This window comes from Nyctibius grandis, chromosome 5 (assembly GCF_013368605.1).
Source record: "Nyctibius grandis isolate bNycGra1 chromosome 5, bNycGra1.pri, whole genome shotgun sequence".
Lineage (NCBI taxonomy): Eukaryota > Metazoa > Chordata > Aves > Nyctibiiformes > Nyctibiidae > Nyctibius > Nyctibius grandis.
The window spans coordinates 8,927,987-8,943,264 of NC_090662.1; the positions used below are offsets into that span (position 1 = coordinate 8,927,987).

Genomic DNA, 15,278 nt, shown 5'->3' on the forward strand with positions numbered 1-15,278 from the left:
CTACCTCCCTCCTTGGCCAGAAACGTGAAAGGAGTCTTGAAATGAGCTATGCAAGTGAAACCCCTGGTGAAACAACAGATAAATGGTTTTATTTGCCTTAGGAAACCCAACCACTGTAGACCGTATTTCTGAGTGCCATTGGTTGACACCTTCATCTCATCTATTAACTATTTCTTGATGCTATTTATGTTCAAGTAACAGTTTGTGTTTTTCATCGAATTTTGCCTGTGTTTTGCATTTGTTCTTAATTATTGGTAATCAGTCAATAGATGTCGGAAGGAGGTTATGTCCATTTGTCCCATTGAGTTGTAACTCCAAGCATAAATGCAGTACGCAAAGCAAGGGACTCCCACAGTCGCTCCCCTCCAGCCACCCAGTGGTTCCTTGGCCCCAACCAGACCCTGCGCAACCCTCAGTATTTAATCTGGGCAGAGCCAGAGACTGCTCAGGAATATAAGTGCTGAAAAACGAGCGTAAAACCAACCGTAAGGGTTCTGTAGGTCAAGAGCACTTGTGTGTCAGGAAGCCACGTCCTTCACTCCATGGGATTTTTTTTCCGAGTGGCTCAAGATGACATGAAGAGTCTCTCCACTGAGTCCTGGAGACCCTTCTTCACCCAAAGGTGAGTGTGGGAACAAATGCTGGAGGGTTACAGGAGGTCTTTATGACTTTCCACCCAGTACTTCAGCTCAGGACGAAGTCAAGCTCATCAGAAGTTTGATAATATTCTGGCCTTGCTTGAATTTCATACCTTTCATCTTTGAAGTTGCGGTGCTTTGGTCTCCCAGCATGTTGACCATGGGAAGCTGAGTGGAGATCAAGTGCACCCGGAACCCTGTGTACACAGCGCGTGCCCTGAGGTCGAGCAGCCCCGGCATCGCTTTTCACGTAAAATGACTGAAAGGTTTCGCAAGAAAAGTGACTGGTTTCACTGGACTCTTGTTCAAGAGTTGGGGAGCTCCTACGACCCGCAACCAGTGTCCCAAAGGGAGATCTTGGATGACTGGGGGTGAGCAGGAATCGACCCCCAACCCAACAACTGCACAGACAATATTTGCAACTGTTTTTCTTCTTTCTGGTCTTTTTACCTACAGATCTGGCCTCTAAATCTTTTCTATCCAGCAAGAAGGAAATGTCCATGTTATTTCTACTACATGTCACTGATATTTAGTGGTATTTGTCTTTCAGGGCAAGAAATCTCCTGGGCACTTGTGGAGAGGTGTGTGGCAGGGGAGAACAGGGGCGGGAGGAAACAACAGAGCCAGTTTGAACACATCAGTAAAATCTGTCCTGGGAGACATGCCATTTAGTGCCTCTTAATTGGTTTATTTTCATCCTAAAATGCACTCGGAGAAATGTTGTAGCCATGAGAGTCTGGGGATATCCAAGAGGAAAGATATTTTGAGAGACCAAGTGATGTAGTTGGAAAAAATAAAATTAAAATTAATAAAATTTAAAATTAATACAAATAAATTAATAAAAATAAATAAAAATAAAATAAAATAAAGAAAAAATTAAATTACACACCCCCCCAGGCTTTCTCACGTGCAAACCCATCCTCAGCTCTGAAAAAGCAGCAGCAAGCTTTAGGTGAAGCAGAGGCAGCGCGTGGGGTTTCACTTGGTGAATCTGAGCGCAAACTTTGGCTGATGCATGGAACAAAAATACTTCACTGCCATCAATCCCAGCTCCAGGGATAATCACTCCCTTTTCTCTAGTTGATGTAGATAACACACGTAGGTGACCAGGAAGACTGTGTAAGCTTGTATTTTCAGCTCTGCCAGTGTTAGATGTTTAACAATAAAATAAAATAGAATAAAATAAAGTAAAATAGAATAAAGTAAAATAGAATAGAATAAACCAAAATAGAATAAAATAATATAAAATAAAATAATAATATAAAATAATATAAAATAAAATAAAATGTAATAGAATAAAATAAAATGTAATAGAATAAAATCATATAAAATTAAATAGAATAAAACAGAATAGAATAAAATAATATAAAATTAAATAGAATAAAACAGAATAGAATAAAATAAAATAGAACAGAATAAAATAATATAAAAAAAAATATAAAATAGAATAAAATAGAATAGGATAAAATAGAATAAAATAGACTAAAATAGTCCAAAATAGAATAAAATAAAATAAAATCTTGATTTCTCCAGATCACACTTTCAGTGTCAATAATGAGATTTGCCTCAATAACGCGGCTTTGTTGACTAATAAATAAATACAATAAAGAACAGACCGGTGACCTGAACTCCTCTCCACCCCAGGGCCGGGGCTGGCGACTCCGCAGCTGCGGAGGTCCCGCGGAGCCGCGCCGCGCCCACTTAACCCTCGGCATCACCATACGCACGTGCGCCTATGGACACGCGCACGCGCGCACATACACGCACCCCCACGCGCAGGTGTCGCGCCCCGCCGCAGCCCCACTCCTCCCCGCGGGGGGCGTGTCGGGGGCGTGGCCGGGCGCGGGGGGCGTGTCGGGGCGCGGAGCGGCGCGGAGGGACGCGGCGCGGGGGCGCAGCATGAGGGCGCGCCCCCCCGCCGGCCGCCCCAGCGCCCCCTCCCCGCCATGGAGGGCTTCGCCGCCCGCAGCTACGGCACCGGCGGGCCCGACAACCGGCCGCTCTTCGGGGAGACCTCGGCCAGGGTAAGGGCTGCGGCGGCGGCGGCGGGGGGGCTGCGCTTGGCCGGGGGAGGGGAAAAACACTGCCCGGAGCCCAGAGGGGCCCCCAATTTCCCCCCCCCAAACAACCTCTCCAACAAAACAAACCCCTCCAGGGAGATGCAGCAGTAACTCCCCCCGCAATGTAAATGCCCCCCCGATACAGACCCTCTCCCCCCAGCCCCCCCGAACACCGGCTGCCCCCCCGGGCTCAGCAGCCGCACCGAGCACCGCAGGCACCGATCGACAGAGGGGAGCCGGCCCGAATCCTGCGAACAAATAAAAACACACCCGTAAAATAAACAAGAATATTCCCAGCCCCCCCCCCCAGAACAGCATCAAAAATCAGTAAAGAGACAACAAAGCTGCACCCCAATGGAAAAATACAAAAGGAGGCCCCCAAACTCCAGAAGAAGCCCAGAATTAGAAAAGAAAACCAAGCCCCTCCCGATCAGTGCCCCGAAACAAAAATAATCCCTCAAAAACACCCCAAACAAAAAAAACCCCAAATATAAAAAAACTACCCCATCCCCAGAACAATCCCCCAAAGCAGCAAGAACCCCCTCCCCACATAAACTCCCAAAACACCCCCCCACACACCCCCCGCCAAGGAAATAAACTTCCAAATAATCCCCCCAAACCATCCCCACCTCCCCCGGGCCCCCGGCGGGGAGCAGGGGGTGCAGAGAGCCCCGCGGTCGGGGGGACCCTCTGAAGGAGCTTGGGCACAGCTGGGGGGGTCACCCCGGCCAGGTGCCCCGTCCGGGGGTGTGTGGCCCTGCGGCCCCCCAAAGCGGAGCCCAGGGCTGCAGCACCCTGAGCTGCATCTCACCCAGTTTTGGGGGTCTTTGCTGGGGAGGGGGGGCTGCTTTCGGTGCCCTCATGGTAATTAGTTTATATTTTCCTCGGCCGGGTGCGCGGCGGTGGCTGAGTGCGGCAGCGCCGACTCCTCAGGTGTCAATCCCCCCCCCATAAGCCGCTCAGCCAAGCAGTTGTCGGCGCTGCTGTGGGTCGGGGTCTGCTTTGGGGGGCTGTAATGGGGAGGGGGCTCCCTGGGCTACCCGGCGTCGAGATCCCTCGGGAATGGCGATAACTGTCACCCGTTTCCAGCGGCGTGACGGCGGTTTGTGGCCTGGGGTTTGTCTCCCGTTCGGAGAGGTTACCCGTCAGTGTGGGGTTTGGAGGGGTGCAGGCTGAAACTGTGCCGAGTTATTCATAAAAGTGTAAAAAATGCATCACACCCCCCCACCCCAAACACTTGGAAATGCTGCTGAAATGATAACGGTTAATAAAAACATAAATAAAGTGATACCAGCCAAATCTGGGGGGAGAACAAGAATTATGTGGGATAGGAGGAGGACAGGCGGGACCTCCGAGAGGATGAACTGACGGGGGACAGGTCTCCCCCACCAGCGGGTGCCAGCCCTGATGGGGAGCGCTGGAGGCAAGGGGACCTTCACCACAGTGCCCTGCACGGGGGTCGCGATGGCTGATCCTTGGCCGGGGATTTTGGGAAGCCTCCAGGGATGGGGACTTCTGGGGACTGGGATGGGCCGCTGGAGCCGGGCAGTGATCCCAGCAGGCAAACCCCAAACTTTCTAGCCCAGGTCAAGCCTTCGATGCCTGACCCCCTGTCGCTTTCTGGTTGAGGCTCCGCTCGCAAAGGAGAGCAGTCAGTAATAAACGTGGGGTGCTAATTCCAGGTCCTGGGGTCAAACGGGGATCCCGTGTCCTGCACGTCACCCCCTGCCCATCTCCTGTGGCTGTTTTTTGGAACCTGTCGTGTGGGACTGGTGGTGGCCGATGGTCTCTCCCTGCCGTACCCGTGTCCCACGGACAAAGGATCGCTGTGCTGGCCTGGGGTGGTTTCCTCCTCAATTCATTGGGGTTGCTTAGAGACAGACGCTGGTGAGGTCCAGAGCTGGAAACCTTCAGTCGCAGAAGTGGTGAAGCTAAACTTGGCCGTAAAATGGGAGCAGTTCTGCTGGGAGGAGCGCATCTGCCCCTGCCCTGGCTCCGCTTTTGGGTCTCTGTGAGTGATGGCTGGTTCCGGCAAACTGGGACCCTCTGCTCTGGCTGGGCTCGAGGTCACGGGGAGGGGCAGGGGCAGTGCTCGCATCTCAGGAAGCCCTGCACCCAAATCAGGGGGCTTAGAGGGTGCAGATGGATGTAGAGATGGAGGTGCCCTGTTCTCACCTTCTTATGCTCTTCTAGTCTCCAAGCTGGTGGCTCTGGGGCTAAAGCCAGGCTGTGGGGACAAGGGGGCCAGGCAGCAGCATCGGTCTCCTTCCCCTGCCATGGTCTGGCTGCTCCTGCCAAGCTCACCCTCCTGTGCCAGCTGCTGAGCAGAGGCTGGGGGCAAGCTGGTACCAGAGAGGTCTCTGGTGGGAGGGGGAGTGTAGCAAGATGATGCTGATGAACACCAAGTGCTGTGGATTCAGCTGTGGTTACCGGGGATGCAGCGCTGGCAGCGAGCGGGTAGGAGACAATGCAAAGGCACAAGCCGTAAGGTGGCAAAGAGGAGACCGAGCATCACAGATGCAGGACTTCTTGGGAAGGAAGTTCAAAGTAGGAGGTGCTTGGGTTCCTCCATGCTGGGAGCATTTAAATATAAGCGGGCGGGTGTTAATTGCTGTGGGTTGGAAGCAGAAGGCAATAGAAAGAGACTGAGCAGCTTGAGATGGGAATGAGGAGCCATCAAGGGCTCAACAGCATTTTCGTGTGTCTGGCAGCGGGAGGGTGGCCAGCGTGGCCCTGAGCACAGCTCTTCTCACGTGTAGCATCTACGGTCTGTTATTCCACGTAGTGTGACCTGGCACTAGATGAAGGTATCGCCCATGGCTGCAGCGGGCTGGCGTCTCACTGCGATTGCTGCCGACCATCTGGACTTGCTGATGTAAGGCACAAAAATGGCTTTTCCGTCATGCCTGCAGAGATGCCACCAGGTACCCACCCTCCAGGGGACCAGCCCATTCCCCAGTCCTGGCCAAGCCTCTCCTGGGAGCTTGTTCCCTGTGGGCTCAGCCTGCAAGCCGCTAACTTGGAGGATGCAAGGTGCCGAGCTGGAACGGGGCGAAGAGCAAAGCTGTTGCTCTGTCAGAGCCCATGCTGCAGGCACAGCGGTGTGGATACACCATCAGGCCTGCCTCAGTTTCCCTGTTTTTTAAAGTAACCCTGACCCAGATTCCAGAGGATCTTGGGTTGTGCCCTCCCGCTTTGTGAGGGCTTGGTGCTTCCTGACCTTGTCTCCCTTGCCCAGAGGCAGCTGGAGGGAAACCTCTGCACTGCAGCAGCTCCCTGGGGCCAGCCCGGTGCCTCCAGCCCCTGCAACACCCTGCCCAGAGCAGGAGGAGAGGGCAAAACCCTCCTATTTCGAAATGCAGCTTGTGCAACACTGAAACACAGAATTAATCGCCTGTCTGGTGAAGAGCTTGGCTGCTGGCTGGTGGAACAGGGATCCCCATCAGCGCATCGCTGGGCTGTATTGGAAGTTAGTGTCCATATGTGAGCACCTACGGTGGCACAGGTGACCTCCAGCAGCCTGCACGCTCACTGTTTCCATGTGCACGCTGCCTTTTTTCTTTTTGGTCTTTTTACTCTAGCAGCTATCATAGTACACGGTGATGCTGGAGAAGAATCCTCCCTGAATCAGCTGTGCTGGTCGCAAGAGCTGGCTGTGCCAGCCAGGTGACGTGGCTTGTAGGATACACGGCTCATCCCAGCCCGTTTCTGTGCGCCTGGTGTCCATGAGCGTCTGCCCGGGCTGGGCTGCGCGCTCGGACAGGGCGCGGAGGTGAAAGGCTCCGTCATCCCCAATCCCTTTAGCCGTCTCGGCCTCTGCTTGTGTATTTTTAACCTTTTTGCTGTGCTAAGCTGCCTGGGGCTGAAGTGTCAGCGGGCACCGGGGAATACAGCCTCTCGCTGCTTTACCGAGCCTGGGATTTCAGGATCAGTGGCTCTAATCCCCGGATCCTGAAATACCTTCTTCTGCCGGCAGCGCATTTGGAAAATTTTAGTGACTGTGGGTTTAACCGTGGGGAAGGGGATGCCCTGACCCGCAGGGACTGGCTGCCACGTGGCAGAGCTGCTCTGCTGCCGGCATCCGGACCCGGTCCAGCTGTTGCCGCGATGTCCATCGCTCGGCAGTGTGAGATGAGAGGTCCCTGTGCCAGAGTGATGCTCTCTCCTGCACCCCGTAAAACAGGCAGGGAGAAATGCACCACGGTCACCACGGAGTCTGACCCACCTCAAGCTGGGTGGGAATGTCGATCTGCTGGAGGGTAGGAAGGCCCTACAGAGGGATCTGGACAGGTTAGATAGATGGGCCGAGACCAACGGCATGAGGTTCAACAAGAACAAGTGCCGGGTCTTACACTTGGGCCACAACAACCCCATGCAGCGCTACAGGCTGGGGGAAGAGTGGTTAGAAAGCGGCCCGGTGGAAAGAGACCTGGGGGTGCTGATCGACAGCCGGCTAAACATGAGCCAGCAGTGTGCCCAGGTGGCCAAGAAGGCCAATGGCATCCTGGCCTCTATTAGGAATAGTGTAGCCAGCCGGTCTAGGGAAGTGATCGTCCCTCTCTACTCGGCACTGGTGAGGCCGCACCTTGAGTACTGTGTCCAGTTCTGGGCCCCGCACTTCAAGAAAGATGTTGAGGTGCTGGAGCGAGTCCAGAGGAGGGCGACCAAGCTGGTGAAGGGTCTGGAGGGTCTGACCTACGAGGAACGGCTGAGGGAGCTGGGGTTGTTTAGCCTGGAGAAGAGGAGGCTCAGAGGTGACCTTATTGCAGTCTACCTGAAGGGAGGTTGTAGTGAAGTGGGAGTTGGCCTCTTCTCCCGGGCAACTAGCGATAGGACAAGAGGACACAGCCTCAAGCTTCGCCAGGGGAGGTTCAGGTTGGACATTAGGAAGCATTTCTTTTCAGAAAGGGTTATTAGACATTGGAATGGGCTGCCCAGGGAGGTGGTGGAGTCACCATCTCTGGATGTATTTAAGAAAAGACTGGACATGGCACTTAGTGCCATGGTCTAGTTGACAGGGTGGTGTCAGGGCAATGGTTGGACTCAGTGATCCCTGAGGTCTTTTCCAACCTGGTTGATTCTGTGATTCTGTGATTTTCTCCCAGCAGACCAGTTTCCGTCTTGGCAAAATGGGTGAATTCTCCCCATCTTAAAATTGCCACCCTCCAAGTCTCCAGTTAATTAGGAGAAACCTAATAATGGCTGAGTTTCTGGGTGGTGGATCCTGTCCGTAGGTATGTGACCGTCTGTCCGTCCCTCCGAGCCTCTCTGCGGAGAGCTGGCTGTGACTGCGTGCTCACCGGGTCAGCTGTACGGGATGGTGACCCACCGCTGCTCTGCAGCCGGCTCCTCCGCTTTCCCTCCCCTTCCTCTGCTCTGCAAAACCCCTCTCCCCACGGCACACAGGGAGAAGGGATCCAGCTGCTCACCTCCTGCCACCCCTCTTGTTCCTGGGGAGCTGAGCTCGAATGCAAACCCCAGAACCCCTCTGTCAAATTGCCTTGGTGGGCTCAGCTGGGTCTGCAGGGCAAGGGCAGAGTAGAACTGCTCTCCTCTCCTGATACTGGAATTGTTTTTGGGGGTAGGGACCCTCTCGCATACCATCTAGATTAAAGTTGGCTTTTAATTAATTTATTTTAGCTTAGGTGGAGGAGCCCAGCTGAGCTGTCGCGATATGTTCTTGTGGAGGTAGTGTGCTTGCGTTTCGCCCTCTTGCTTCTGTTATTGGCCTGGAGTTCTTCTCTTAGCTCATTTTTTGGTGTCAGTGGTGGGTACCTCGTAGATGGCTCCCAGAGGCTGCTGTGGTATTGGCGACACTGTGTGTGGGAACACTGGTGAGGAGAAGGGCTTTGTGCCTGGCTGGTGAGGACCTTGCGCCGGGGCTATTGGTGACAATCTCCTATGGAGGTGGGTCACTTCCCACTGCCGCAGCCAGTGCCCCTGCGCCCGCAGCCAGTGCCCACTGTGCCCCTGCGGCATGGGGCCTCTGAGCTGTAGGAGCATAAATGGTCTGGTTTTACATAGAGGAGCTGGGGACTAATAGAAGAGGTCTTAAAGAGTCTGCTTGCTGTGGTCCTTTCCATTGAGGACCAACGTGACCAGGGCACAGCATCTGCCTGTTGCTGAACCACAGCTCGGGCACCTGAGCTCCACCGAGCCTCAGGTCAGGGCTGGTGGTCTCCTGCAAGAGCATGCTTTGCTCTCTGCCTCCTCCTCTTTGCTCTCTGCTTTCTTCTCCTGCCCTGCTGCTGCCATGCGTTACTTCTTCGTGATTTGGGGCTTCTCCCTCTACAAATTGTCTTCCAAAATGTAATGCTAGGAGGGAAGAAGGGTGCAAGTCCAGGTGGAGGGAAACCTGTGTTGCTCTGCCAGCTGGCTGGGATGTCTTGGGCAAGATGCTTTCACCCCTCAAACTCTTTCCTCACTTTCCCTTAACCATACCTATTTAATGACTCTTAGTATAATTAATTGCAGTTCTGGGTTTTTTCTCTCTGCACATCTTTTCTGCTGTAGCTGTTCTAGCATTTAATTTGGGGAGCCAGCCATCTGGGGTGTTACACCTGAATGCGTGCAGCCCAGTCCGACTTTGGCGATAGATGTTTATGTTCAGAGCAGCACCATGAAGAAAGGGAGGAGGCAGGTGTCCCGGCTGGGATGGGAACGTTCACCTTTTGCATCAAGTCATTTCTTACTCCAATGAGTGCGTCAGTACGGGGTCCTGCCCTGGGCGCTCCTCTGAGCCTGTGGTCACACAGCCCAGTGTCACTGCCGGTCCCTGCCCTGACGCCATCCGGGGTGGGACTGCAATGGTGACACCGAGGGATGCCTCTACCCAGGTGCAGAAAGGTTGTGTCCTCCCAGCCCGCTGTTTTATACTGATGGGGAGCAGCAGAAAGAAGCTGGTGGGGTATCTGTCTGTCCAAGCAGGGCCACCCTGAGACGTGTTCACATCTGTTGGTGTTAGGGGGGAACATCTGGGGTGCAGGTAACACTTCACCTCCTTGCCAGCAGCCCACAGATTTCCACCTACGACACTATCAAGCTATTAATTCTCAGGCACTGAGGCTAAAATAAGCTTTTTCTTATAACCTCCACCTGTTCACTCCCACTTTTTAAAAATTTTTAAAAAGGATTTGCACAACTGTGATCGATTGGGACGTAGCGAAGAAGCCAACTGCAAATGAGCAAACCTGCTGCACAAGGACTTGGCCAGCACAACCTCCCTGAGGTCCATGGAACCAGAGGAAGGGAAACCTTCCTGCATGGCAGAGCTGACCAGGGAGCCTTGATGGTGCTGCTGGGTGTGCTGGGGATAACATGGGTCCTGGCTGATGCGGTGCTTTGGGCGTTGCTGGTTACCTGTCTGTTTTATGTGGGGTTTTGTTTTTTTTTTGGCAAGGCGTGCATGTAACCGTCCTCTCTTTTCTTCAGGACAGAGTCATCAATCTAGTTGTTGGCGGCTTAACGTCCTTACTGCTTGTAGTAAGTATCGCCCATCCCATCCTGTGTTTTGTGCCTCCCTTAGGTGATGGGGTAAAAAACAGAATTCCTCCCCAAAATGGGCTGTGAAACTTCACTGACGGAACAGGCTGTAGTTTGGGGCCCAGGTAGTCACTTTGGGGCGCGACTGTCGTTTGAGACTCTTTGACAACAGGGGAAGAAGCAGAATGCCTTTATTCATGCCCTGTTTTAAGATCTGGCTGTGCAATAAAAAGCCCCAAGTCCATGGGCAGATTGTCCCTCCTGGCTGAACATGAGGCTGGGTGAGATGACAAAGTGCTTATGACCCAGGAGAACGTGTTTGTTTCTCTTTATTTCCTTCTGCTTATGATTTATTTCCCTCTATATGGCTTATAGGAGTTTTTCCAAAGTTTGTCACTTCATCTTGAGCTAAGCTTTCCCCAAGCTTTAAAGACAAACCCAACGCCATCGCGACTGGAGAGCATCGGTTCTGCAGTCCGTGGTGGCAGCACCGTTTGCGAGCCAAGGTGCAGGGAGGTGGTAGGGAGAGCCAAGGTGCCAGCTGGCGGAAAGCTTGGCTGCAGGGATGCTCCTACACGGGCAGCGTGCACCCCCGTGCCTGCTGGCTTTATGGGTACTTGGAGGATGGTTTCCAGCCACAAGCCAGAGTAGCAAAGCTTTCCTCATTTTTTTTTTCACCCCTCTTAAGTCTGCATTGCGTCAAAGCAATTTTCTTCCAGAATTTTACATTTCCCTCCAGCTCTTCACGGGGTGGGAGTTACAGAGCGGGGAGGGGTGTGCAGAGCTGGGTGCGAGCACTGTGGCACGCCAGCCGTCGGGGCGAGCCTCTTCTCATTGCAGCTCCGATGGCAGGCGAGGGCAAAGTCTTCATCTTTGTTTTCCTCCATACAGGTCACTCTAATCAGTGCTTTTGTCTTCCCGCAACTACCTCCAAAACCTGTGAATATATTTTTTGCTTTCTGCATCTCCTTGTGTTGCATTTCTGCTGGCATACTTGTAAGTACCACCATGTTTGCCGTGCAGGCTTTTGAGTCTGTGACTGAGGATGAAATCTGAATAAAATCTGCTTTACATGGTGCCACCTTCTTTTTTACGGTCTCCTAGAAAAGCTTTCCTGCCTCCATAAAAGAAGTTGACAATGAAAGAGTGGTAACCAGTTTCATATTTACTGCAGAGTAAGCGTGTGAACTAAGCCACCTTCTGCAGACCAGCTGTGATGCAGGACTTGTCACCTCTGTGACAATCTCCACCTCCACCAGTGGAGACATCAAGTAGGAAACTGGGGAGCAGAGCAGTGAGATGGGAATGCAGAGATGGATTGCGCTGCAGAAGACCAGGGGTGGAGCAAAACACTTGAAGTGGTGGGGACAGCCAGGCACTTGCAGAAGTTGGTGACCTTTCAGGCACAGGGGATGAGTTACAGTGGCAGGAAGCTACAGCACGTGGCACTTCATCGGGTTAGTAGCAGAGGTTCCTGTACTCAACAGCTGTGGCATCCCCAGAGAGTTGGTCCCAAGCATTGGCAAAGGGAACTGTCAGGTCAGAGTTCATAGAATGGTTTGGGTTGGAAGTGACCTTCAGAGATCATCTAGTCCAACCCCCCTGCCATGGGCAGGGATGTCAGTGGCTCCTTCATCTGCTGTACCTTTTCATCCTTGGAGCAGTCTCCTTCCTCCAGCTGTGACCTGGAACGGTTGCGGCCCTGAGCCCCTGCCCCTCACTGCTGGGTAAGCTGGGAAGTTGACATTTGTCCTCATCAACCAGGATGTAGCCAGTTTGGAGTGTTAAAAAAAACCCCAACCAACCCATCCCCCCTCTTCAACAAAGCTGACAAGACAACCCATGTCTTCATAGCTAACTTGGCACCTTAGTTTCACAAACAGCCTTGTTTTGGGGAGAAACACCTTGCCAAATTCTTGTTTGTGTGCTCCACAAGCACGCTAAGAAAACAGGTGGTATTTCTTAATTGTTAAGAAAATGAGCTGGACTCTGCACTTAGTCTTCTCTACTCAGAGGAAGCTGGGTTGTTTTACAGGAAGAAAAAAAAAGGTCTAGAAGTTGTCAGTTCAGTTACCATAGAAAGTCTCCTCAGAAGTACGTGGCATTTTGAAGTAATACAAACTCCTTCTCTCTTCTAGATCTACTGGTATCGACAAGGAGACCTGGAACCTAAATTTAGGAACTTAATTTACTATATATTATTTTCTATTGTCATGTTATGTATATGTGCCAACCTGTACTTCCATGAAGTGGGTAAATGATGGACGTTGGGAATACCCAGCGATGATGCTACCGTGTCAGACCACTTTCAGCTCAGCTCTCAGCTCTACTTGAGACATTTCAGTGAGGACAATCAGCCTGAGAGGAAAGAAGTGGGTTGTGCAAGGATAAATCAGTACATGATTTTCATGTAAATGTATATGTAATGTCCCTCTTGGTGGGGAGAATTATTGCCATGTGACATTCTGCTTTTTTTTGAAGAGCTACTGTTGCACTTAATGAACATTCCAGTTGTACTGACGTTTCAGAATGGCACAAGCTTTTTCATTTTGGAAAAAACTGCATTTTTTTATTACTGTACAAATAAACTGCGGCATTGCAAGGACCTAGCAGTATAAATAAATGGCATCTTACAGTTAAGTAAGACAAATACTCTTTATTTCGTTTAAACTTAATATACAATTATTTCTGTTCCCTAGGCAACCATTTGAAACTACAACTTATTTTTCACATTAACAAAACCACAGACTGAAAAAGACCAACTCTTGATTATGAAGAGCTAATTACAGAAATAAATAAAATAATTTATACATGAGTTTTTAGTTTCTATAGCTTTTTCTCTCGATCCCTAGCTAACAGGCTGGTGCTCAGCCTAGTGTCTGTTTCAAACCCTTGAATGTAGGAATTAATTGGCTTCCTTTGCCTTGGGGCCCTATACCCAAATTCTCACAGAGCTATTTCTCCAAGACTTTGTTACCTCCACGCCACCCCCCATCTACTAACTTGCTGCATAAATCACCTCTGGAGAGGTGGCTGGTAGTGTCATGTAAACAGTGAGAGAGACAAATGTTCCAGCCTACTCACAACAATCTTCAAGGAAATTACAAGCTTGTGGGGGGAGGCTGGTGGGTCCCGGTAGCTTCCCTTTCTCATAGCCCTTCCCTTTTTATTCAGCTTGCTGTAGTGATGAAGGAAAAGAAAGAAAAAAAAAAAGATTTTCCACAAGTGATCTTTCTGAGCTCTATCCATTGCCAGCAACGGACTCCTCAGGAACAAGCAGACCAGGCAAGTCCCATAAGCATCTGTGTCTTCTTCCTATGCTGTAGATGTACTAACAAGCCAGGTGAGATGGGAATACAGACCATTTCTTCATGATGCTGCCCATGCTCCCTGAACATGTAACAGTCTCTTACTCCATGTATTACAAGAGTCAATAAGTGCAGAAATCCTCACCCATTCTTCATGAAACATGTGCAAACTAGTTCTTTCTGCGGCACTAAGAGGCTACAGTCCACAATCCTTGACTTCTGTCCAGTTTTCCAGATGTGCAGTTCAGCACACCAGTAACAAGTCAGATCAGAATTGACCACGTGGATCCTAGCAGTGAGCACTGCAACAGAGGTTCTTTAAAACACTGCAACACCCCAGCTGAGATGTAGTACATCAGGCTTCGGTTGGCTGCTCTGTAACCCTTTACAAATGAGGTAAATAGCCTGAGCAAAGAAAGTGCACTGTAGTCATTTCAAACTGGAAGTCTCTGTTTAAGGACACGGACTGATTGCTGTCTTTGGAAATGTGGCACAGGGTTGTAACTAACTTCACGACGCAAACATGGTCAATAGAAAATGGACATGATGGAATGTCACTGCTTCTCAGTGACAGCTCACTAGATCTTCAACATCCTTTGAATCTTCTGAGTCAGGACTGCCCAACGACGAGCCAATAATGTGTGACCCATCTCCGTGATGCTGTAGGATAGGATCTGTCAAGAGACATAGTACACTAGAACTATTATTTACTGTGCTGTTATAACAAGATATAAAATACAGACTGAAGAGACAGAAAATGCAGTCTGGCATTTTAACCAATTTTAAGCAATGTTGCTCAAACTAGGCAGTTCTCAGTTTCTAGTTTCAAGGTAACCAATGACTAACATGGATACAACTGGTGTGACTCATGTGGATTCCTCAGGTATGACTATATCAGACCTAGTGCTGACCCTCTGACAGCTCTGCAAAGAGAACCCTTCCTCTAGAAAGGAGTATTTGTTATGTGCAGCAGCAGGACAATATATCTGTGCTGCTTCCAAGTCTGAGATGTCTCTTGACACTGGGAAACATGGCACAAGCTAGCGAGCCCTTCCAGGTGAGTGCTGTGCAAACACACCCTCAAATAGCTCAGCTCCTCACCGTGAGAGGCATCAAGTGCATTTCTGATGCCTCTGGTCTTTTCTCAAGAAACAACTTTCATTCAAGCACCAAGCATGAAGAAATGCACACTGAAGAAAGAGTTACTCATTAGCCTGTGTGTACTAATTCAAGGCTCAAGGGTGATGGAAACAGCTCAGCAAGCGAAGCAGCTGCTGTTCTTATGCTTTTCCCACAAGGTTAAGTGGGACTTTCTTCCACTTCTACTGATATAAGTGGGGTAACCAACTTAAAAGTTTCACAGCAATGACATGGAAAATTATTTAAGAGAAAGTAAGGATCTATAAAGTGTTGTTTACAGGAACTCAAAAGTGACATACTGCTTTAATGAATCCTAGCTGCAGCATCAACCATATGAAGGGACTGACGTACCTGTTAGAGTTGTCAGGGGCAGGACTGATTCGCTGTCTATATCATCTGCTGTCTGGATAAAACCATGAGAGGAAGGAACAATAAGCACAGTCTCATCATCTATTGTAGGCTGATCAACTTGTTCTTCTATCGTTGGAGAACCCAGGTCCTGCACAACACAGAACACCAGGACATGAGAGTGCGTTCTTGGTAGCACGAACAGAAAAACCTGCTTTGGTCAGCCATACTCCATAATAAGCAATAGACTCCCTGGATGAATTTTATCTCATTAAATTGAAATGTCACCATCTGAGCTAGTT

At 50.5% G+C, this 15,278-nt stretch overlaps 2 protein-coding genes across 2 annotated transcripts in view; one reads left to right on the forward strand and one right to left on the reverse strand.

The window, feature by feature from the left end:
• Window positions 1–2,584: 2,584 nt before the first annotated feature.
• Window positions 2,585–12,955, forward strand: TMEM243 (transmembrane protein 243). The gene is made up of 4 exons (XM_068402226.1): window positions 2,585–2,662; window positions 10,130–10,180; window positions 11,072–11,176; window positions 12,319–12,955. The coding sequence occupies exons 1-4, from the start codon at window positions 2,585–2,587 to the stop codon at window positions 12,439–12,441; spliced, it is 357 nt and encodes a 118-aa protein (XP_068258327.1). The 3' UTR covers window positions 12,442–12,955.
• Window positions 12,815–15,278, reverse strand: part of DMTF1 (cyclin D binding myb like transcription factor 1) — a 32,255-nt gene continuing 29,791 nt past the window's right edge. The window contains exons 16-17 of the mRNA XM_068402225.1: window positions 14,980–15,127; window positions 12,815–14,162 (exon numbers count right to left, since the gene is read on the reverse strand). Coding sequence (XP_068258326.1) covers window positions 14,053–14,162; window positions 14,980–15,127 — 258 coding nt within the window. The 3' untranslated portion in view covers window positions 12,815–14,052. The remainder of the gene's footprint in view (window positions 14,163–14,979; window positions 15,128–15,278) is intronic.

What these genes read in the sequence shown, in the direction of transcription:
- TMEM243 (XM_068402226.1), top strand. Translation starts at nt 2,585, where the DNA reads ATGGAGGGCTTCGCCGCCCGCAGCTACGGCACCGGCGGGCCCGACAAC. An exon ending in TCGGGGAGACCTCGGCCAGG is followed by an intron (nt 2,663 to 10,129) that starts GTAAGGGCTGCG and finishes TCTTTTCTTCAG; the next exon opens with GACAGAGTCATCAATCTAGT. An exon ending in GCATTTCTGCTGGCATACTT is followed by an intron (nt 11,177 to 12,318) that starts GTAAGTACCACC and finishes TCTCTCTTCTAG; the next exon opens with ATCTACTGGTATCGACAAGG.